The following is a 25,233-nucleotide window of genomic DNA, read 5'->3' as shown; positions in this document are numbered from 1 at the left end:
GGCTTGTACACGTATGGATGTCTATCCGAGATTTTAAATATATTTGAATGTAAAATACACAAAATTGAAGGTGTTCAAGAGGAAATATATTTGTGACATTAAATTGTTTAGTATTTTGACATATGAAACCCTGAACCACAAAGCACAGGTATAGCCAAAAATACATTGTATGTGCCAAATTTATATATTTTTTATTACAAAAATCATTGTGATCCATGAAGATATTTTGTACATTTCAAGCCGTAAATATATAAAAAATGTATTTATCATAGAACTTCATTTAGACAACTTTTATTTTGATTTTCGCCTCAGATTTTCAAATATTATACAGTATTAGTATAATAGATTTTCAAATATATCTTAGCCAAATTTTTTATTATTCTAACAAACCATACATCATTTTTATGAATAAAAAACTGACTGGTTTTGTGGTCCAGAGTCAAATATATTTTCCATGTGTAATTTAGCTTTTGTTGTAGGGAAAATAGATATCTAACATTTAAGTACTGTAAAAACTATATAGGCCAGGGTATAGATGGTATTCCCATTTTAAAAATAGCCTATATTAAAATAGGTATAACAGCAGGGCAAATGAATAAAACAATTTCTCCATATATGTACAGCATATGTTGTAAACGAAGAATTACGTGCATTTATATGCAAGTAAAAGCGGGCTGTTATCATGTACGTTCATGTAAACTCACGTTTACAACATGCAGCTTACTACATGTTCGTCTGTTGTCTGCTTTCACAGCCCCACCCTACATTACCTAAAAGCAGGAAGTAGATGACTGATCATCAATCGAAACCTCATGCAGCAGAAATAGGACAACAAAAGCAGCCAGCTCTTCAATTTACGTCCATGTGTCGACTGGTTGATTTTTAACTGAGGCAAAACTGATATCAACACATCGCGCAGTGGACGCGTTTTAGCAGACAGGTACGTGAACTCAAAAATCACAACATCAGGTCGCCTATGCTCAAGATAACCTACAATCTGTGCTCACATATCAGTATTAACTGAGCAGATGGTTGACCGTGGTTTTATTTCAGTAATGACTGGCTGGTATATTATGTAACTTGTCACGATTTTTTTGTAAATTGCAACTTACAGCAATCTCTGCAGGTTGCGTTGAGATGGTCAGACAGACGCGTTACGCAAGATAGCGATGGCTGCTCTGATGGCTGTTATTTGGTTAAACAAATTGGACAGTTTTCAGATTAGCAGCACACTGTCCGCATCTTATAGGTAGACTTATGCTATGTACCCGTAGTAAAAAGTATCGTTCACTATTTGTTTATTCGAGTAACGAGAAGCCATTAATTGTCGAGAAATAGCATAACAACGTCACGAGCTCGAAGCGTGCTCACACTAACCGCGCGAGGTGTAGGTACCGTTCCGTGCGTGTGTTTTGTTTGTTTGTTTGTTTGTTTGTTTGTTTGTTTGTTGTTTGTTTTTTGCTTTGCAATGTGTTTGTTGTTGTATTTTACAGTTTAGTTCACTGTAATATTTTCTAGCGATTATAGTTTTCTTTTGACAGGTGGGCAGGTTACAACAGGAGGGGAATTTTTGAGAGGAAGGCGTTTCTAATAAGGAAATGTTTTCAGTTTTTCAGTGAACAATCATAGCAGAACTTGTGTAACATTGTACACTTTAAAGTTATGTTAATTGTACTGTTTCCGGTGACTGCATTTCAGATGAAAAGCTTATGTGGGTGAACTTTAACGTCATAATGAGGAAACATCGTGTTACATAATAAGAACACCAATCCCACCTTATATAAGGTTTATTTAAAGGCAGGGTTCATGATCTCTGAAAGCCAATATTGACATTGACAAATCACCTAAACAAATACGCCCCTACCCCAATAGAATCTAAACCTTCTTTTGATAGACCCACCCCACACATTCGCAACCCAGGCAACGATGTCGATTAGTAGACACGCACCTTAAGCCCGATTTATATTCGTGTGCAAGTTTGGCGTAGGCTATCCGTAGCCTGTGCCGAGCCTGACGTGCACCTCGCAAAAATTTCAACAAGTTGCTGTTTCTTCTTTGTTTGTGGGTTAACTTGTCAAGCTGCTTCTTCTTTAACGCTCGCACTGCTACTGTGGTTATACGCGTGAATACTGCCTACCAGCGGTCTTGTGCGCGTGTTTGCTTGTCGACCGCGGACCACGATGCAAAAGTATAAATGAAAACTGACGTAGAACCTACGCCGTTGCGGTGACGCTGTAGGACCTTTGCACCACTACTAACGAGCCCTTTACTGCTGATTTTTGATAGTCAGTGTTTTTCAGAAATCGTGCACTCCGCCTTTAACTACCACGTAAATATGAAAAACTTATACAATGTACATTTTGTGTGTATATTTTTATATTGGACTTACATTTAAAGATACAATATGTATAATCCGCCGTAAGATGGCGCCAGAACAAAACAATAACGCTGATGTAGATTAATGACGCCCTGAAGCAGCGTGGAATGATGGGATTTGTTTGTTTTTAACTCAACCACTGATGACCATCAATCAGACTCGAACGAAAAGTCATGTTAACCGATGAGGTAAAGTAATCAAGTTTTGTAAATGTTGCGTTTGATGACATCATCTTATTTCATTATGTAAGGTTTCATGTAATGTTTAAAACGAAATTGTTAGTCATAGATGTTACAGTATTAGTTCAATTCGATGGTGTGTTAACACATCACAGAATTAAGTGTTCAGATTACCAAAACAAGCGAGTAGCCTGACAGATGCATACTTCCGCATTTGTCCGACACTGTGTGTCATGTTGTTTTTGCGTCAGTAAAGGTGGTACCAATGAGTAACGTGGATATTAACGTCATTGAGAGGCGACTGCACTGCCCCGTGTCACTGTTTAGAATCACAATTTTCTCACGATTTACAAGTAGTTGAAAACATTAGAGATATTGACAGTAATCAGCTGGACAAAATATATAACACTGGTCTAGTGTTTTTTGGGTATTTTACTTCAAATATCTTACAAATTGCACCTTTAAGGTATCTTTAAGTAATTACATTCCTGATCCTATATCTTACCCTTTCAACCCCCAACCATAAATTTACTCAGAACAACAGATAAGCACAAGATAAGTGTAATAAATTAAATGCTTTTTGTAAGGGAGGTAATGACACCTACAATATAAGTGTGACCCAAACATTGGGAGGCAGCAACAAACTCACTCGTTGGCATTCTAGAGCTTTTGGACGTGGCCAAAGATATCGGTAACACACCTGGTGAAACAAAATTTAACCAAACACTGTTTACAAAGATAAAAAACAATAATATTGTACTTGTGAGGACAGTGTTTTTTTTTAAATCATGATTTTTATGGTCTGCAACTTAAGAAATCCACACATGCACAAATCCACTTCTTGTATTCAATCTCGCTTAAGCTAAAAGTATAGTCAGGGCTCCAGACTAACTTTTTCACTAGGTGCACTGTGGCCCCCAACTGAAAATTTTAGGGGTGCAACCAGAAAATTTAGGGGCACACACTGTAAATCAACATGCTAACCAAATATTCAAATTCAGGGCTCCAGACTAACTTTTTTCTCTAGGAGCACATTGGCCCCCAACTGAAAATTTTAGGGGTGCAAGTTACCAGAAAATTTAAGGGCACACACCGTAAATCAACATCTTAACCAAATATGCACATTTCTACTAAGTAATACACTGTATTACCAATAAAAACTACAGAAAGTACAATGTGCCGTTTTAAATTCAGTGTCACATCACAAAAAAAAGGTCAAATTTACTGGTCGCACATGTGCGTCTGGATGTAAAATTCAGTGGCACACTCTCAAATTTTGGTGGCAAAATGTCTGGAGCCCCGATAGTTCTGTTTTTATACATATTTGAGGGTCAGCATACGGTGTGCTTGATGTAAATTTTGTCATCAGAATAGTATGTGATTTGTTTGCGTACAGGAGAATGCAGTATGCAGCCCAAGAGATGCATTGCATTTTGTGACAATGTGCATGCGTCGAACGTCTGTGTACATGTGCGAGTCAAATAAACTATGCTTTGCAAGGCTTTGCATTTCATCCTATCCTCATTTGTTTCTATTATGTCTTCTCTCAAATATGGGTAGGTTTCTTCAAAAATACATACATTTTGAGCAAAAAGCTAAGATATTTGCTTTTTTATAAAGGAATGTTGTTAACTATCAGAATCAGAACCAAGATCAAAACATACACATATTTTTATCTGAATCAGTGGTTGCTTAAGTGTTTTATTAGTTGAGTAAGAGCGCCACCTAGTGGATAATATGGAAATATGGATTTCCATAAAAGCATTTTTTGCGAATTGACAAGATAACTCGTCAATGGCAGTGAAAGAGTTAATTTTTAAGAAGCAACTTACTTTTTTCTATGGGTCAGTCAGTCAAATCACATTCATATTCTTCAGGTAGCCAAATGTTAAAAAAGACTCATGATGTCACAATCACCAAGAATTGTGATTCTAGATATGTCCCACTATTTCATCAAACTGGAGTGTTTTAAACTTCAGCAGTGCTGTGCAGATGTGTCAGCCTATGACATTAAAGTATCACAGAAGAGTTTTGAGACCAGGGCTTACTGATCGCTATCTCACAGAACTTCAACGTGAATCAGTCTGAGCAGTGTTGCAGGGTATACTTTTTTGCGTCTGCGTCCGTCTCACGTTCAAAGTATACTCAACCGCTGATACGAATGGACGGCCACGTTCGACACATAATAATAATTGATTTGCAGAGTAAATGATTTCTTGTTCAAATGATTACTCTACCAGGTCCTCAGGGAGGGCAGCACTGAATTGTGTCATTTACAGGACAGTCCAAGAATCAGGATGGATGAAAAAAGTAGTGAATCCACCATTGCAAACAAAGTTTAGAACAAACAACAAGAAAACAAAGAGCAGGAATCAAACATTACTCCTTAGCTTTATGTTCTTGGAAAAAGTGAAAATGAAAGAAGTTTTTGTTTATGTTGTCTTGTCTCAACAATATTTCCTCGCATATGCGCTGTTGTACCCGGACCGTCTGTGCAGTCTCAAAGCTTGGGCTGTAAGCGGGTGTGCAGAACTGCCGCGGACCGCTGATGACAATAATAACGTCATGTGTACACGGATTGCCCCAGTATACTTTGGGCATTAGGTCAAATACCCACTTCCCACCAACTGGACAGGGCTGGGTATAACATTCACAAGTTCTAAGTGTAATTTGTGAAAATGACGGATGGCTTTTAGATTTTTCCGCCACTTACCATCAAAGAAGGAACATTTTTGGTGAACGCGGCCTCTGATCCTACAGTTAAGATGTTTTAATAGCTTAAAGATATCAAATCTAAGAACTGTATTTTACACTGATGCAACATTTGTTTCACTTCTGTAGCCGGTGCACCTGAAAATAATGCATAGCCAAGATGACACTCAGAAAAGGTAATAACCACGGTGATTATTGTTTGTGGGATTGTTTTGGAATTAATAGTCACTTCCTGTGTAATCACCTGTGGGCTTACTCATACAATGTGAACTGAAGCCAAGTACATTTAACCCCTAAATTCAGTTAAATTTGACTAGTGTGACCGCTTGATCGTGCCCTGGTCCACTTGCAGAGTTGATCCACAAAACCTCTCACATGCATTTTATTCAAGTTTTAGACATGGTAAAAATACAAGATTTTGTTTTTGTACTGCCTGTAGTCTGCTGTAACTTCAGGGATCTACAATGAAGTACAAATATAATAAGCAGATAAACTCCCAGCTGGGCAACAACCAGAAACTATAATATCTAGAGATGTGGCCATTAAAATGTGTGAGAAAGAAAATGTGATCTCCCAACTGGTTCATCGGTACTGGTGATTCAAGTCTGTTAGGTGGCAGTCGTGCCACATTTATTGATGTCTACAGCGGCACAGAACAGAAGACATGGCTGTGGGTGCCAGGATGGAAGAAAAGGGGCATTTATATTTCCACATGGATCACTTTGTCTTTTATGTTAGATTATGTATACACTAGCCTGCTGAAGGAGTATGAGAACCCTGAACATTAAACAGTTAAACCCATTCATTAATATTGATTGAAAATTCAAAAGCTACGGCTCTGAAATCGAATCACTGTTTGGTTAGAAATGTTAAAATTTCTTTGAACAATAATAAAGGCCTGCTAGTATGTCACTGCCCTGTGATCTACTAAATGGCTATGCTGCTAATAATATATGGCAGTGGTAGGAGTCTGTAGTGTTGTAGTTCACACAGCCGCTTTCCCTACCTGTTAGCGTGTATTCAATCCCTGCTCAGAAAAGGCATACATTAGTTTACAGTTGTTCCTACTCTGAAGTAGGAGCTAATTTAGTTCCCTAAAAAGATGTTTCAAGAACTAAATTTGTTCCCACTTATAAAAACCATTGTGTATGTTGACTAGTTTGTTATATAAAACTTTGGTTGTAAGTCTTGAATTTTCATTGTGTTGTAGGAGCATGGGGCAGCACCTCGTAAAACGGGAACCACTTCCTGTTTCCCAGGTATGTTTAAAATGTCTTTTTTATTCTATTCATTTTATTTTAAAGGTTAGAACTACATACAGAGACAAAGTACATTTCATGAAAAGTAATTTTAACATGTTAGAGCTTATATTTGGTCATGCTGAAAACAAAGGCGTTCAAAATCCTGTGTGGAAAGCCTGGTCTTTGACGTATGTGAAATAATAAGTGGTGATCTGGATATTCATGCTTGTACATGCCTTATAGAGTCTTTAAAAATGCATGGAATGCAAGACTACAAACTACAGAAAACTGTTAATGGCAAAATTTTGGGAGAATGCAATAAAGACCTACAAAAATGTACTTAAAATTAAACCCCATGAGTTTTACACCAAATGCCAGTATGACTCTACTGTTGGTTAATGCCAGCTTGTCAGCTATTAATTGTCAGCTTTTATATGTGTCCAAATTGATTTCCTGTTACAGTGAGACTAGAGACACATTCTCATAATCCCGACAGACTGGAGTATGATGTTGGCATTCAGATCACTCTGTGAATCATTTCTGGTGCTTGCTCTCATCAATGTTTCCCAAATTTCATACACTCAAAAAATGGCTGGGTTATTTTTGACCCATGTTGGGGTGTTTTAACCCAACTGCTCGGTTAATATAACTCATGGTTGCATAACAACAACCCGGCATTGGGTCAGTTTTAACCCAGCATGTGTTCTGTGCAATATTTAGCCAACATGGGTCAAAACTAACCCAGCCATTTTATGAGTGTATGATCGTCAGCCTTTGTGTACTGAGACCAAACTCAAAGTTGATACGGATGTTGTTCCACTTCTTATTGGGTCAGAGAGTGAGAATACAGACACCGTGTGGTCATGATGTGCTTGTCCAGTAGTGGACACTAGTAGTGAACAAAGTAAAGTCAAAGAGCAAAGCAGTCAGTCAGTCAGTCAGTCAGTAACAAAAGGCCAGCACAGAACGTTGTAACCTAACTGAGATATATTGATATTGAAAAAGTTTGTAATAGGGTCAATGAAAAAAACAAGCTCCTAAAAACGTATTTAAAAAAAAACGCATTGTTTTGAATCAGGTATTTAAAACGTTTTGTTTATTGAACATCATTTTAGTACATTTTAATTATTTTTTTTCACAATATTTTAAATACTGTATCCCAGTTAAAAAAAGGCATGTGGTACAACCAATCATTGTCTATTCTGCTCTCTCTAAGGCTCATTCCAGTAGCTCACATTAGTAAACATGTTGGGGCATACATCTTGACTGTGAGATTACAGTTGGCGTTATATTGACATTGGTCTGTTTTCCAGCGGTCTTTTGCATGCATGAGGTTTACCTAAGAATGAGGAAGCAAATGTGTTTGAGGTTCATGATATGCCATCTACATTTCTATGTAACTTGAAACAGTTATGATCAGTCCTGAAGAAAGAATTTCATGACTAACTTTTAAGACTAGTCTTAAAGTTCTTTGCAACGTATTATTCATATTATGTCTATGTAAATACATTTTTTTTATTCTATGGCACCTTTAATATTTTTTTAAGTATAACAATAATTATAGACCTTAGCTTGCATTTATTAAATTAAAATGATTAGCTTAATTATTAAAATGACTTCTAATGTTTTTTAGAGGATTTCATAGCAGTTGCACCTTTTAACTTTCTGGTGGCACCACCTGACCTCTGCAAGGAATTTACATTCAACAGACTTTTGCTTGGATGGTGGTATAAGCAGGCCCAAATTCCGCGGATTTAATGCCCCTCATTGATAAGCACACATACCCTATTCTTGAGCGTGTTTGTGACAACAAGCACACGTACATAGCCTATCCCGTGCTTTTGTGAGCCGTCTTTGACAAGCACATTAACCCTGCGCGTGCTGTTTGTTTTGACCGTTTTAATGATAGAGAGCATGAACCATTTGATATTTGAAATGACATAAAACTACCGCTGAGTTAAGCAGCAGATCTCACTTAACTCTGTAGTCTATGTGACGCGCGACAGTCAGCACATGATCATTTCAAATCCATTTACAAGACAAATGCTCTTGTTATGTTTAATAAAAAGTTTACATTGTGTTATAAAAATGATGAAATTATCTTCATAGGTACTAAATTCATAATGAGAACGTATTATTACAACCTTTTTTTGCTATAATATATAACACTATAAACAATAATGTATTTAATTTTATATACAAACTATAATTCTGTCTTGACATGCACTGGTTTATGTTGGTCCAGTTTAAGTCAGAGGACTCATTGATTTGATGTATTTATTTTCATTGTAAGCCTTTTAAAAGTAAATATTTTTAATGCAATTTTGTAATATTTACAGCTTAAATTCTCTTATATATATTTTTTAAAACATTTAATCATTCCACAGAATTCAGCAGATTTTCCCAAATAATTTCCATAGAAAAAAGCAAAAAGTCAGCAGATTCTGTCTGGCCCTGGGTATGCTATTCCCTGTGTTATTAAATTAAATATAAATTAAATATACTGTTTTAAAACAATTAAAATGTGTTTGATAAAAGAGCATTTTTTTTTTTAGTTTTACGTTGGTTGTACCAACTGACACAGAAACCAGCCTACCCATTACATTAAAGTAGCTGTTTTTTTCAGTGAGAAATCTACAAAATGTTCATTCAGCCATAAAGACCACATGGGCTTCACTGGATGATGTGATATCATGTTTACTTGTAAACTTCTTAATAAAAGGCCCATGATTGCGATTCTGCTACCTTGACATTTAGGGAACATCCAAATTGTTAGAAAACGTTTTTTAATTATCCTAACATCCCAATAACAACTGATATTCATGAAGTTTGTATATAGGAAAGGTTTCAATTTTTAATAATTGAAACAAAACAGTTGTCTTTAACTACTAATTTTTACAGACAGTTGCCCCAACGTCCAAGTTTGAGATACCAAAACAAAAATTCAGATTTATTATTAAAAACTACTGAAAATGTATTTTATCGAAATAGGTTTTATAGCGACACCTGTATCAAGTTATTTCATGGTACATGATGCCCCCGTACACAAAAATATGATTGTCATGTCATTGTCCCAATAGCAATCAAGTGATTTTGACAGTTATTTTTTATGTCTGCATATTTCCATGTTAAACTGAATTTGACCAATTATTCAATTGGATGGCAAATAACTCTTACACTGTTCCCTTAATCTGCATGCTTTTGCAAAACCGAAGAAAGGAAAAAGTTATCTCTCTTAATGTAAATACCAGGTTTTGTCCTATTCAGTCATGACTGCGATGAAAAAAAAAATGTTTTGTTGATATTTTGGTTTCTGTATCTGTGGCTATGTTGGGTAACTTTACCCAGAACAAAATATCATTGCTCCTATTACCTGTATATAGGGCTGCAAGATTTATCGAAATCATCAGATGTGCATATCCCAGTGTTTTGTGGTAACTGAATGACCTTAATACTTCAAAACAGTCGGACTGATTTAGGACATTGATTTAATAAGAGACATGAAAGTGTAGTTTTATGTCTTTTAGCATTGGAAGGTAGCGGAGATATTTAATAACATTTTCATTTGGACTCATTTTAGTGGTTAAATTCTCTTTGTTTCCGTCACATTAATTCTGTTTTCTTTTTTTAACAGCATGTTTGGGTTAATAATGTATCTTATCTGTTAACATATTGCCTCTGTTTTTGAAGGGCTCTCCAAAAGTATCTGAACACATAGCAGAGTCACCTGAGTCACAAGATGAGGTATTTGGTAAGTATTTTTTTCTTTCATTACAAAACATAATACAGTGGTATATATTCAGGGTCGAAGTATGACCCACAATAAAGCTCATTCTCTACTGTAAATATGGGATGGGCACTTGCACATGCAGGATGGCCTTAGAGTCGCTATATCACTATGATCCGATTCATCAATCTGAATGATTTTGTTTTTAAAAAGCAAACTTAAAATGGTTCAATTATGCCCTTTACAAGTCTTGGTTTTGTTTTTAGGGTTTACTAGAATAGGCTTTCATGCCTAGATTGCTCAAAAACACATGTTTCATCTGGCAGCACATAGTCTGTCTGTAATGTTCTGTTGTAACATCGTCTCTTTGAAGCCCCTTCTTTCTAAACACTCAGTGTACTCTGATTGGTCAAGCTGTCCCTGTCTGTTTTGTTAGAAATGTCCTGCCCCTTTCCATAGTCATGAGTTTTCATGAGTATTGCATCAGTTTGCCCTCTCACCTCAAGCCTCAGATAACATAAATGAAGTACAGTACATGCTTATCAAACAGAATCATGTTTGCAAGTATAACTTGAACAGAGCTTTTCACATAGGTGTGTTGTTATTTTGTTTTATTATGTCCTATACATTTAAGAAGTTATGTTACAGTCCATTAATATCAATGTCCACAAATGCACACCATATCCATGTATTATCAGGGGTGCACATAACTTTCTTGGCCTGATTCTCAAAGGAGCACCTGGAGATGTTGCTTGGTACTCTCACAATTAATGGCACAGACATTCTACATGCTGCCATGATCACCAATCTCCAGACTACTCTCTTCGCCGTATTTCTTTGCTTTAAGCATGGTAGACAATGATGTACATAAAATGTACGCGTAAATCTGTGTAGTTATAACCCATATAACCTTCATAAATAACTAACTCGTATAAATTTCAAATATTGTTAAAGACAAGTAGGCTTAATGGTAATAAAGTAATAAAAAAAGATCAAATTATGAGCAAATAAATACAATAGAACAAACATACAAATGAAATAAACAGTGCTTTTCAAGTTGGTCTGTAGTTTTCAGGTACAGTACAGAAACTGAATAAATCAATCAGATAATACTGCATATAAATTGGATTAATTATTACTAAAATGACAAAAGTTATTCAGTTATGAAAATTGACAATATGATTATCTTTGTCTGTGGTTTGATTAACATTGAAAACAGCATCAGGTTTTTACACAAAAAAATGTTGGGCTGTTTTAAACCCATGGTTGGGTCAGTATTGGACAGAACACAAATGGTTAGCTAACAACAACCCAGCATTTTTTAGATTGTACTGTCACTTTAGGTGCACGGATCCAATTGTTACACACACATTTTATTTCTCAACTGTTTATATTCATTTAATATGTTTAAGACTGTGTACTACTAATAATCATGGCATTATCAGATACTTTTGTGTTAATGTGTCTGCTGAAGTGCAAGAAAACATGAACTCAGTCTTTACATTTGCTTGTTTTTGCGTACTGTCTAAATGAAAGCCTCAGGCTTGCGCCTTAGAGGTGCGTGCAAACAAAACGTATTAAACAACGCGCAAATAAAATGTTGAGATCTGTTTTGCATCTTTTTGTGTTTAATTATTTTATTTTGCCAATCAGACCAGTGACAGTTGCATCACTGCTAACAACACACATTCATTTTAACACATTTGTATTATTTATCTTAAAATTAATGCAGGGAGAAATCCCTTATGTAACTAAAAAAACAAAATGCCAGCAACGTTGGAACGCAAAAGCACCTTTTTAGAGCAGTATCGTGCATGGGCGCCTCCGTACCAGTTATGTGCAGCCTTGTGTGTATTGCACAGAATTGCTTTCACAGCGGATGATAAAGTCCTTGAAGGGATTATTTGGGCATAGTGATCATTGCAGAATGAAACATTGGCATTTCCGTTTTCGACATAGAACATAGCTGAATCTTCACTGGCAAAATTATGAACAGATGCTTACTATTGTGGAAAAGTGACCCACAGCATTTGTCCATCTCAGAAAAAAGCTGAACAAAAGGGGTTGAAGGGGGTGGAATAAACAGCATCTCTTCGACTTGGCGACAACACGCTACTGTAGCAGCTTAACCAGACCTCGTCCATCATTCTTCAACTACAACTGCTTGTTTTGTGCATCCTTAAACATTTTTATGTCATTGCACATGCCCAGTTTAGTTTTCAATCAAATCAAGTGTTATATGACCTGTCAAAGGGATTGGAATGAATTTAGCCCATTTATTTAATTCAAAAAGGTCTGTCATACACCTTTGTCTTTTATTAACAGTTATGAAAGTACTGATGTAACATATTTTATGTGATTAGGCCAGCCCTGATTTGCTTTCTGATCAGATCGAGAGGTGTAAGATTTAATCTGTAAACATCACACATTACGTGATAATTTCATATTTATTACATAGCTTTTTGCAACAACACTCTTAAAGATATCTGCTCTGTCTGTCTGTTGGTAAGTGACGTTTTACTACGCTTAGTCACATCACTTGAAAACATGTCATCAGTGTCTTCATGTATACTCGTGTTCTTACCAGTGCACAATCTTGTGTAGTCGATATACTGATTTACGACCTAGGGAGATGACTGAGTCACACAAAAGGCAGACTGAAGACTGTGTGTGTGTGTGTGTGTGTGTGTGTGTGTGTGTGTTTATGTGTTTGAGTGATGTGATGTCACACTGGTGTTTCTGTAGTCAGATAAAGCACGTTTGAGGCTTTTGCTGTTAACACCAGCTGGTACAGGCTGCAGTTCAGCATACTTGTCTGTCACTGTCTCACTGTTCTCAACCTCATTCTTCTCTATCCTGTTAACTCTTCTCTTTCTGTCTGGTTGGGAAATACATTTTTTTATTTTATTACTATTTTATTGAGGTCATTAAGTTTTTTTTTTCTTTCTAAAAACTGTAAAAGCACCTGCAATTATTCTAATACCTATTTATTTTTCATGTGTTTGTCTGATTGATCAGGGTTAATGATTCTTTTCTCAACATACCTACAGCATCTTATGGGTAGTGTTCAAATATTACCTGAATTGTGTTATACGTTTTTTTTATGTATGCAACCATTCTTTCTGGTTCTCGAATCTGATTAGCTGATTATCCATACGATATTCCACTAGTATCACCATGGGATCCACTTCACCGTTTGTATCATTCCTCCACTGGTTGTTGTAACATTTAAAACAATTGGCAAAAGGGTTGCCTGCAGTAGTGGCCTTCGAATCTGTAGCAGAAGGATGCAGTTCCTCTTAAAAGAGGCTTTTAAAGACACACTGTTGTTGTTTTTGATGTTTTTACACACTTGTATTCAATATAAAAGAAAAAAAGATGTAAAAAGTGTTGTAATTGCTTGTAAACCCATACTGTACCCATCCCAGTATAGTAAACACACACACTGCAAGTCGTAAACACACACACAGGGCCACGGCCACGACATGACTGTCCCTCTCAGGCCACTACTGTCCCTCTCTAGGCCACGCCACGACTGTCCCTCTCTAGGCCACGACACGACTGTCCCTCTCTAGGCCACGCCACGACTGTCCCTCTCTAGGCCACGACACGACTGTCCCTCTCTAGGCCACGACACGACTGTCCCTCTCTAGGCCACGCCACGACTGTCCCTCTCTAGGCCACGCCACGACTGTCCCTCTCTAGGCCACGACACGACTGTCCCTCTCTAGGCCACGACACGACTGTCCCTCTCTAGGCCACGACTGTCCCTCTCTAGGCCACGACACGACTGTCCCTCTCTAGGCCACGCCACGACTGTCCCTCTCTAGGCCACGACACGACTGTCCCTCTCTAGGCCACGACACGACTGTCCCTCTCTAGGCCACGACACGACTGTCCCTCTCTAGGCCACGCCACGACTGTCCCTCTCTAGGCCACGCCACGACTGTCCCTCTCTAGGCCACGACACGACTGTCCCTCTCTAGGCCACGACACGACTGTCCCTCTCTAGGCCACGCCACGACTGTCCCTCTCTAGGCCACGACACGACTGTCCCTCTCTAGGCCACGCCACGACTGTCCCTCTCTAGGCCACGACACGACTGTCCCTCTCTAGGCCACGACACGACTGTCCCTCTCTAGGCCACTGTCTTGGACATCAAACCATTGACCTTCGGGTTACAAATCCACCTCTCAAACCACTAGGCCTCGACTGCCCCTCTCTAGGCCACGGCATGACGGTTCCTCCCTAGGCCACGACACGACGATTCCTCCCTAGGCCACGGCATGACGGTTTCTCCCTAGGCCACGACACGACGATTCCTCCCTAGGCCACGGCACGACTGTCCCTCTCTAAACCACGACTCTCCCTCTCTAGACCATGACTGTCCAGAAGGAGGGGTTTCATACTCATAGAGTTTGTTAGTAACAGTGTGTTTGAGACAGAATGAGAAGGACCACGCTGTAATAATGTCAAATATACCTAAAAAAGAAAAAAATCTTCAACCAATAAGAAGACCTAGTCTAGTAGAACTTAAAAACAAAATCAAGACTTCAAAAAAAGGGCAAAATAGAACCATTTTATATGGGAAAGTTTTTCTGTTAGATTCAATATAAAATCCAACAAGAACACTACAAAAGTTGTAATGCAAAAGCAGCCTGTCACTTTGTTAATATTTTGCTAAGGCTGAACTATTTATTTGAAAAATGTTTAATGTTTAGTGTTTCTCTGGATTACTTGGTGTAATAAAGACCTGTCGGACTGATCATTTACTGTCTGTAGTTATGCTGCTGTCCGAAACACCTTAGCATCATGGTGGCAAGCATTGCTCACAAGTCACAACAATTGTATTTTTGTTTTGTTTCATATTTAGCATTTTTAGATACTCTTTGGGGCGGTTTCCTGGACAGGGATTAGACTAATCCTAGACCAAAATAAATGTAAGAGCTGTCCAAACTGAAAGCAACTTGTACTGACATATCTTTAAATACATCAGTGCTATTTGTTTTACCTCAAAATGCACACAAGTAATGTTTTTCGTAAGGCATGTTTGTTAAAACTAGCTATATTTCCTAATTAAACTAATGTCTAGTCCTGGCTTAAGATAATCCCTGTCTGGGAAACCACCCCTTTGTGTTTAAGAAACCTAATTTAAATATGATTGTCATAAATGACTGTAAATTGTCAGCTCAGCTATGATTAGTATAGAGTGTAATGAGAGCTGATGAAGAGAATGAGACGTACTGAAGGAATAGCTGCTCAAACAGACGAGTATCTGTCTGCTGGGCCTGTGGGTGCCCTCAGGCTTTCATGAATGCCATCATAGAGATGATTTTGTGCACGGGTGGGAGGCCTGGGCATGGAGCGAATGCCTGCAGCCCTTCTGAGAGACATGCTTTCCATGCCTCAGTCCCACTGACACATACTGTGTGGGTCTGATTGTTACTCCAGCCAAACTTGAAGACCTGCAGTAACATTGTCTCAGAAATGTTATCAAACTGTGAAATATCTTCTAGTTTAGACAAGCAGCATTAGTAAACTGCAATATTACTAGAAAGTATTGCTTACTATCATAATAAAGGCATCACATTTCTTGTATCTCATATTTTTACCAGTACCTGAAATTCAGTAATGGTACCCAGTGGTGCCTTTTTTCAGTACTTTACTCCATTTAGTAAAAACATTTATTTTAGTGAAAAAAAATCCAAAAACCTCTCAATTTGCACGGACCTAATATACTGCTACAGACATGTTTTATTACTCAACTGCTTATATTCACTTAAGAGGTCGCGTAACAGACTGTGTTTACGATGATAATTTGTGCAAGAAAACATGTACTCCGTTAGCATTTGCTTGTTTGAAGTATTGAGATGCGGTTTTCTGGGGACGCTCTTTGGATTTGCGCACACACAAAGCTCTCCAAACAGCGTGTGAGTAGTTAACTGAGATCTCTTATGTTTAGATCTTATTTTGCTTTAATATTAAAATTGCCTAGGCATAAAAGCATTGAATCTGTACTCTGTTGTACCAATGTAATTCGGTGCTTTTAAAAGTACAGCCGGCTGATGTCCGATAGTAAAAAAATGCTTTATATCTGCCAATACCGATAATAGGCCGATAAATCAGTGCATCCCTAGTTGACAGTTTTGTGTATTACCATTGTGGTGCTTGCTCTAACTTACAAGGGTGAAACGCGTCATAACTTAGGGTAGAGAGTGGGGTTTATAACAAAGATAGCTCAGGGTTAAGAGCAGTGTGAACATCGTTGTGGTGTTTAATGGATTCTGCCAGTAAAGAGAGATTTCTGACTGGCTTTTGGCCCGGGATTAAGATGATGTGAACGAAATTATTTGATGAACATTATAATACATGACATGAGAGCATTTGGGCAATGTCATTAACACATTTTTGACGAAGGTGGCGTTTATCGGCTCTTGCATCTAAGCTCTTATAATATATAAACAGTATTGTGCAATAGTCTTATGCCACCATGCTACCATTAGATTTGTTATTTTTGCAATTGTATAGTGATCATATATAATTATTTCTCAGTCTCTTTATTAGAACACAACCAGAAAATACAGGAAATGTGTATGTAGTATAAAAAAGTATAAGCTGAAGTGTCAGGTAGTTAGGGTAAACTCCACTTCCACTTGAGCAATAGCAGGAAACTGCAGGATCCATTAGACCTAAATAAAATGTAATCCTAATTTCTAAATCCAATCGAATGACTTCAGGACTTCAGTCTCCTCAAAAAAGCTCAAGATGTGTTTCATGCCAAGAGAGGTCACACTAAATACTGAGTGATGCCTGAAGATACATTTAGTTCTGAAAATTGTTTTGTTTTTAATTTTGTGCACATATTTCCTGTATTTTTTGTTTGTATCTTAAAAAAAGTGAAAAATAAATATGGCAGGACATTAAAACTTTGCTAAAACAACAAAGCTGGTGGCCTAAGACTTTGGCACAGTACTGTATATCACTCTAAAAATGGCTGGGTTATTTTTGACCCATAATGGGTAAATATTGGACAGTACACACGCTGGGTTAAAAATAATCCAATGTTGGGTTGTTATGCAACCATGGGTATAATAACACGGAAGTTGGATTAAAACAACTCAGCATTGGGTCAATTGTAACCCAGCAGTGTGTTCTGTCCAATATTTACCCACTATAGGTCAAAAATAACCCAGCCATTTTAGAGTGTTGTATTTTATTGATTAAGACACTTGTTTTTCCTTAAAATAAGCCATGGTCAGGGATTGAGGTACTATTTTGAGTGCCAGAAGAATCATTTAGGACTAAACCATACATGATGAGTTCAGAAATAATTTGCAAAGAAGTTCAGCCTGGGGAAGTTATTACAGTCACACTGTTTCCTTTGTCCTTTTATAATAACTGTGTGGTTTGGACAAAGGACCTCTGTAAGAAACTTTAGTATGCAGATTCTCTTGTGTATGGCGGTACAGTCGTGGCTTTGTCTTAGTGCACTGGGTTAAAACCTGACAACCTTCACTTGCGTTCCTCTGAAATCTAGATCTCCCACTATAAAGATTGATCAATATCATGTACCTGTTCATTAACAACATACAGCCTGGTCTCTGTGTTATATTAAATGTTTATGAATGAGATTTGGGTTGATTTCTGAGAAGATCTGTGCTGAACTTGTTGACAGCAGAGCGCTGGTTCTGACAATGATCTTACTGTGAACTGTCTCAATGTCTCTGTGCAGGCCTGGGTGAGGCCGACATGAACCAGAACAATGACTGCTCCGGCAAGAGTCCGCTGGTGTCTGACTCCACGACTCCTGTAGTACATCAGAGCGGCTGGAACCAGCTGAACGCAGCTGACCCTAATGAAGCAGAGCCCCGCCCACACTTGGTCCGCCTCTTCTCTCGGGACGCTCCGGGACGCGAAGACAACACCTTCAAAGACCGCCCATCGGAGTCCGACGAACTGGAGACCATCCAGGAGCACGGTGGAACCGGCTCAGAGTGTGGATCGGAGTGTGCCGAGCAGGACCCAGAGTAAATTTACTCTTCCTTTTGAAAACAAGCATCGCTGAAAATAACCGAGTGAACGCTCAATATGGCATCTGCAAGCTCCTCGCAGTCGACATTCAGGTTGGGTCGCAGCAAGAAGAACCCGACTGTTATGGATCAGATCGGAAAGTTTTTTGGAGGGGACAAGAAGAAAAAGGGAAAGGTGAGGCGTTTGAGTGAGCGTTCAAATCTCTCCACACGAGCCTTTTATTCCTGCTGTAGTTTGCTTGAATTATGGAGTATTTGTTTGTTTGGATTTGCAATGATTGTGTGATTTATAATTTCACGTATTCACATAAAGTTTATTCTTTCACAGTGCTGTCATATATATCCAGTAATGATGTTGAGTTTATAGCCCATTGAGTATTTGCTGCATTTTGGTATCAAAGTATTTTATCGTGGATCATTAATTGTGTGAGATTATGTTTAGAAACAAACTGACTTTTATAAAATGCCTTAAATGCCTGTAAATGTACAAATCCAGTATTTTTACCACTTTTACTCCAATAATAAATCAGACATTGAAACGTTTTGTACTAATCAGCACATATAATGTACATGTAGCATAGTGTACAATAATACAGAATCAATACAGAATGGTACTGTAAAAGAAGAGGACATTTTCAGTTCATATATCTGAATACTTTTAAGCAACATTGTATCGGAATTTTTCGTTTTTTACCTCAGAGATTTGGTACACCTGTATCTTCATGGTACTTTTGTGTTAAAGTGTTGTGTTTTAATCCCACGATTATGATCAAAGTTTTTAATTCTATAAAGTTAATTACTGTTCATCTATGAAACATTTGCTGTTGGTATTCAGCTGTTTGTAAATTTAAATGTATGTTATTTACTGACAACAGTTAAGTTAAATGAACATTAAACATTACTAAAACTAAAATAACAGCCTCATGCAAAGCATTCTGGGAACCAGAAATCCTCCTCAACCTTTTCTGTTTGATTCCTAGAATGCTTTGCATGAGTCTGTTATTTTCATTTATTCTGTAAAGATAAAGACTTGTTAATGTTTAATGTTCATTTAACATAAATTTAAATCTACAGTTAGTTGCTGGCAAACAGCTGCATAACTACAGCAAAAAAATTTTAACGTTGTATTGTAAGTTTTCATTGTAAGGAGCGGTCATTATCAACTCTGTACATGAACTGAATTTGCAATTTGAAATCGTACCTTAAGGTCTTGTTATTCTTGTATTTCTGATTATGCAATTTCCAGAGCCTTATAATATAGACAGAAAGAGTTGAGCCAGCAGTGAAGAGACTTACAGCAGTGATCTCACATACTACAAGGAGTTTTGACAGACTTTGACATTTTTTTATGGGTTTTGGTAAAATGTGAAATGAGATTTATGAAATCCAAATAGCTTCTCTATCATTTTGTGATGCTATTTTTGCAGCACCATATCATCTGTAAGAGTATCCACATAGTGTCCTGTACAGTGTCTGACATTGATTTAATTGGTGTAATGCAGTATATATATATATTCATAGAATTTTCTACTTATTTTTTCCAAAAATCTTTGTGTTTAATGATGTGCCGGATATGTAGGGGTTTCCATTTTCGTTTCTGGAGGGCCGGTGTCTCTGCAGAGTTTTGCTTCAACCCTCTTAAAACGCACCTGATCCAGCTAATCAATGACTAGAAACTATCAGGCAGTTTCAGCTAAACTCTGCGGGACCCTTGCCCTCCAGGACCGAGTTTGGAGACCCCTGGTCTAAGCTGTATTATAGATGTGTGCTTGTCTTAAAGTTAAATGCTGCTTCAAACAGACATCTCAAACAAACCTCAGGTTAACAAGTCTATTGGGTGTAGCAATGTGAACTGAAGTGTTAATGTCTCACTAGTACTAAATATTGTGTCATTTTTGGTAACAACACAAGCTTGTGATAACCCTGTCAACCCTGAAGCTGTCCCTTAACCTGAACCTGATGTTGAGCTTTATTAAGTTTGCTTGATTAAAACCTATTTAACAACACTGCATTTTTGTTTGTTTGTTTTTTATGTAGATATCTTTAAATATTTTATGTAATACAATTCACATTTACTGGTTTGATCACAATATAAGCTTAATTATCAATGTAATATGCAATAAGCTAGTTTTTATCAGGAATAACTAATTGACAAAATATTTTTTTGAGTTTTTGATATATAATATGTTCAATAGTAATGACTGTATTGTCCCAAGAAGGAAATGCACAATAATAATGCAAGTTTGGCTATTTAGTAGTTGTCAGTTAGGTGAAACCGTTGTTTGCCCAGTAAATTGTGTTGATGTTATTTTAGTTGAAATACTGACTATTGCCATCTTCTTTTTGACAGCGTTTGCATCAAACTGGCAGCAGGGAAAAGAAAATGGCAAGGATGGCAGTAGTCTGTGACTTACACTGTAAAAAATCTCTTTGCACTTACATTTTCAAGTTTAATCAACTAGGATGTACAAGTCATTTCAACTGTATTGACTAGTGATGAGTTGCTGTTACTTATTAAATCAAGTTTAATTTGTAAATCCTAGTTTATTAAACTTAAAAATGTGAGTGCAAAAAGTTTTTTTTACAGTGTACAATTACTTTAACTTAAATAACGTTACCACAATTTGGAGCGCAAGCGCAAAACTTCCTCAAAAGGTTATTTTTTCACGTATATCACATATCAGCAATGATAGGGAATTTAAATTGTGTATAAACAAATTCCTAAAACAATACAAAACTAAACAGGGTTTAAACTTCAAAGATGGAATGTGCGACTGGCCTGAAGCAAATTAAGATCTTGAGTTACCATCCTGAATGACTTCAGAGAGATGAAGCACCTGATTGTGCTTAAAAAATCTCCAAATGGGCCAATCTTGTGGGGTGTTTGTGGTATACACTGATTAATTCCTCCAAAAGTCCTGCATGGAACGGCATCCAGTGAACCAGCATCACGACGTTTGGCCCCCAAGTCTTATGTGTGTGGGGAGCCAAGCCTAACCCATCGTGTCTGAATACACAGAATAGCTACTGAATTGCTGAATTTAAATGGCTGAAAAATGTCAGAACACCCAGTGCATCAGTCAGAGACAGAGTACCTGCAGTGACTCCCGTCCAACGCTAAAAACACCTTAAATCTGCATGTGATTGGACCATGGGGCAGTGGAAGAAGGTTGCCTGGTCTGATGAATTGCATTTTCTTTTAGATCAGGTGTGTGGCTGTGTTTATCTGGGAAAGAGACGGCAGCAGAATGCACTTTGGGAAGAAGGCAGACCGGTTGGCATTCTTGTGGATGTTATTTTAACATATGCTACTACCTACCAAAAGGTCATTGCAGACAATGCATCATAGCAGCGATCTCTGGCCTCTCTCAGCCGCCCACCTCACATCTTGTAGGAGTTAAAGGATCTGCTGCTAAAGTCATTGTACCGGATACCACAGGACACTTCAGAGGTCTAAAGGAGTTCATGCCTTGATGCATCAGAGCTGTTCTGGCTGAATGAGGAGAACCTACATAACATTAGACAATTTTAATGTTGTGGCTGATCTCTGTACAGCATTCTGCATTCTTTGAGGCGCAAAGCAACAAAGACAGAAAACCCATAGAGGAAGTGGTCAGGTCCACTTGCCATTTATCCAGTCAGAATTTGGTGACACAATATATATGAAGACTTTACCTACTATGCACATAATATACATGGATACAGTGTAAGATTGTGTACGTACAGTACATTGAATGTATCTGTGTGTAATTGCACTTCCCCTAAAACTTTCTGGGAACACGTATGTTCACAAGAAGACGTACAATATCTTGTGTAAGGGTAGACTCTATTATCTTTCGTCGGGGCGGTACCCTTTCAAAAAATCTTTATATTAGTACCTCAGAAGTAAATATAAGAACCTTTTTTAAGGGTACTGCCCCAGTGACGGTTAGGGACCATTTTTTTCTGACAGTGTAATCTATATCTATGACACAGGCTTTCATTGGAATCATATTCCCTTGTTGCTCAGGGTTCTCTGACTACATCATTTCATCTTGAAATCAATAGGATGAATAATCAAAGAAATAAACCTGAAGGTTATCTGCTTGTGCTATGACTGTCTGCTTTTATCCCACTGCTTTAAGTGTCTGTAAAGTTTAATGATCAGAGGTGTCGTCTTCAACATAGGGATCTTTCCGGGGTGCTTTGTCCTCCTCACCTCAGAGATCAAGCTCATCACCTCGCCGCCGTGCTGATGAGAATGCTGTGGTACACTTTTTCAGAAACATTGTATGTATCTGTCACTTATCCAAATCTGTCAAAAATTGCATCGGCAATGTGTTTGTTTGACTATCAATGCTGTAGTATGGATGTAAATATATTCTTTTTCTTACCAGGGTTCTCCTTCTACCCCCAAATCTAGGGTAAGTCAAACTCTTCAAAGTCTGAAGTTTAAAGCAAGATAACAAGACTAAAAACGAGTACACTTTTTAAGAGTATACAGGCCTATTATATTTTATGGTATAGCTCCTGCAGTAGGAATACTTCCAGGCAGGGGCGTCATGCTATTTTTTTATTTATATTTAGTTTAATTTGCCGTTAATGCATTTGCACAACAACTGTGTTATGTTATCAAATGTATGTAAATCCATAAAGTATATATGAAAATGACATAAGCAACAGTCATATGATTGATTTTAATGTTCAATGCTGCAAAATCAAAAAACCTTTGTTTATTTTCAACTTTTAATTGCAATATTAAAAACGTAAAAAATATGTTTATGTCAAATTATAAGAGGAGCGCATTTCTGCAATTTTACCTTATATGTGAGCATATGTGACGTGAACTGTCACATTAACGTTCTGGGGTTTGGAAATTTCTGATGATGTTTCAGTTCTTCAGATAGCAAAATGCAGCAGCAAGGAGCCCACGCCTTTCAGTCTTACAGACAACAATCCTCTTTACATTTAGTGTCACATACTAATCTGTTTTTACTGTAAATCTGCTTTTATTAGTTTCTGTTATAGTCAATAGTTCAGTGTTGCTACAGTACACATTTTTCTAATTCAAACTGTTTAAGCTGCAGCAACACTGACATCTTCCTGTTAAAGAGTCATTATACACCTTGTGTTAATACAGGGAGATCAGAAGTCACAAAGCTCTGGTAAAGGCCAAAAAGGGCGTGGAGACAGTCAAGGTTCATTAACCAGGATCTTCAAAAGGGTAAGATCAGTTTTCACATGTAATGGAAATGGCAAAGTTTTATTTGGCATTGGCTTTGCTTACCGTCTGTTTCTTACAGGGAGGAAGCCAGTCTACCTCATCCAAGCGTTAACATCACATTGTATTGTTAAAACCCATTTAAGGATGAGATAAAGGAGATCAACTCTTCTGTCTTTTCTTTTTAAATAGTCTAATATAGTAACTGACTTGATCAGGCTTTGCATTTATATGTGACATTATAGTCTGTCTCTGTTTTTTGTTGTTAATTTAAACTAACATGGTTGTGGGTAACACTTTACAACCTGTATTTGTTAACATTAGTAAATGCATGAACTAACAATGAGCAATATCGTTTTTAGCATTTGTTAATGCCATTATGAAAGTTTTGAATAATGTGTTGGTAAATGTTGAAATTAACATGAACTTGCTTATAAATGTAATAAATTGTGTAGACATATTGTCTATTGTTAGTTCATGTTAGCTAATTCATTAACTTATGTTTAACAAATACACTCTTATTGTAAAGTGTTACCTGGTTTTGTTAAACATTTGTCATCGTCAGAATAAAACTAGTAAGTGTGTTGGCCAGAGACTGAAATCCAGTCAGCTCTTATAGGACTGGTTAGGTCAGCACCAGTATTTGTCTAACAGACGTCTTGTCTCTGTACAGATGGAATTTTTTGCTGATGAATTTAGTAACAGACAAACCTGTGAACAACACTGTTGTTGAGTATTCTTGTGCCATGATTTGCAATGTGTTTAATAGTTTATGTGGGTATGTTCCAGAATTCATTTCTATCAATTAAAATGTATTATTAGTTAGCAATGTTGCAAAAGCACAAACAGAAATATATGCTTGTCATTTCATCAGGAAACATATGCCATACAAACTAAAGAAAAGGTGTTGTATACAAACTAATGTGATATGTTGATGTCTGCTTTTTTAAGGCAACAAATAAAAGTGCAAAAACAAGTTTTTGTGTTTGTATCTCTAAGAGTGAAAGGTTAAATAGCAAGAACGCACATACTGTACTTGAGAGATATGATTATTTTTGGAAGGATTACTGCAAATACAACTCTGCTTATTAAAAAAGCAGTGTGCTAATAAAAGTTCATAAAAATGTGCTTATTTCAAATAATGTATTTAAACATTGCACATCCAATTACAAGTCTGTCTTGTTCTTTTAAAGGGAACCAAAGAAAATGAATAATAAGCTGTTTAAAAAATTAGCAGTGTCAAAATTTTCTCTATAGACACTTCTTAAGAAATATAAGATTTAACTTCATTTTAAACTATTGGGTTATTAATATTTAGTTGCATAAGCATTGTTGCCATTTTAAAGCATTTGAGATCATTTTAGCTGGGCATCATAAACGTTTCTTAATTTCTTTATACATTTTTCCTCTCAAATCAACTTTTTAAATTATGTTGTTCCTCTAAACAATGTTTGGAAGGCACATTTTACTTAGAAATTAGTCACAGAATTACTTTGAAAGTGACTTAATTCACAGTCCACATGAAGATTTAACTGAACAAGACTAAACATAAGTGTATCAGAGTAATGTGTGTGTGTGTACACTAAACCAGTGGTTCCCAAACTTTTTCAGCGTGCGGCCCCCCTTGTGTACGATGCATTCCTTTGCGGCCCCCCAAAGAAAATTTGTCACAAAAAACTGTTCTAAAACTCAACATTTTAATAAAAAAAACATTAAATTATACAAAAAAGTAGTGCTTTTGGTTAGTAGCCTATTTTTTTTAGGTTT

At 37.1% G+C, this 25,233-nt stretch overlaps 2 protein-coding genes across 3 annotated transcripts; both read left to right on the top strand.

Annotated features, from left to right (window-relative positions):
• The first annotated feature begins 758 nt into the window (after nucleotides 1-758).
• LOC135720946 (myelin basic protein-like) lies at nucleotides 759-18,267 on the top strand. Of its 2 annotated transcripts, XM_065243059.1 has the most exons (5): nucleotides 759-940; nucleotides 5,398-5,444; nucleotides 6,479-6,527; nucleotides 10,200-10,260; nucleotides 17,969-18,267. In XM_065243059.1, the coding sequence occupies exons 2-5, from the start codon at nucleotides 5,416-5,418 to the stop codon at nucleotides 18,265-18,267; spliced, it is 438 nt and encodes a 145-aa protein (XP_065099131.1). In that variant the 5' UTR covers nucleotides 759-940; nucleotides 5,398-5,415. The 2 variants fall into 2 exon arrangements, with proteins under 2 accessions (XP_065099131.1, XP_065099132.1); XM_065243060.2 differs by lacking the exon at nucleotides 5,398-5,444 and having other exon boundaries at nucleotides 762-940.
• Nucleotides 18,192-24,442, top strand: LOC135720948 (myelin basic protein-like). The gene is made up of 5 exons (XM_065243061.2): nucleotides 18,192-18,441; nucleotides 22,434-22,535; nucleotides 22,643-22,669; nucleotides 23,386-23,469; nucleotides 23,549-24,442. Exons 1-5 carry the CDS (start codon nucleotides 18,325-18,327, stop codon nucleotides 23,579-23,581), a joined length of 363 nt encoding a protein of 120 aa, XP_065099133.1. The 5' UTR covers nucleotides 18,192-18,324; the 3' UTR covers nucleotides 23,582-24,442.
• Nucleotides 24,443-25,233: the final 791 nt, after the last annotated feature.

The sequence above is a fragment of the Paramisgurnus dabryanus genome, chromosome 13 (assembly GCF_030506205.2).
Source record: "Paramisgurnus dabryanus chromosome 13, PD_genome_1.1, whole genome shotgun sequence".
Classification (NCBI taxonomy): Eukaryota; Metazoa; Chordata; class Actinopteri; order Cypriniformes; family Cobitidae; genus Paramisgurnus; species Paramisgurnus dabryanus.
Note: the sequence above shows the minus strand (reverse complement) of the source record. Positions and strands in the feature narration are given on the sequence as shown.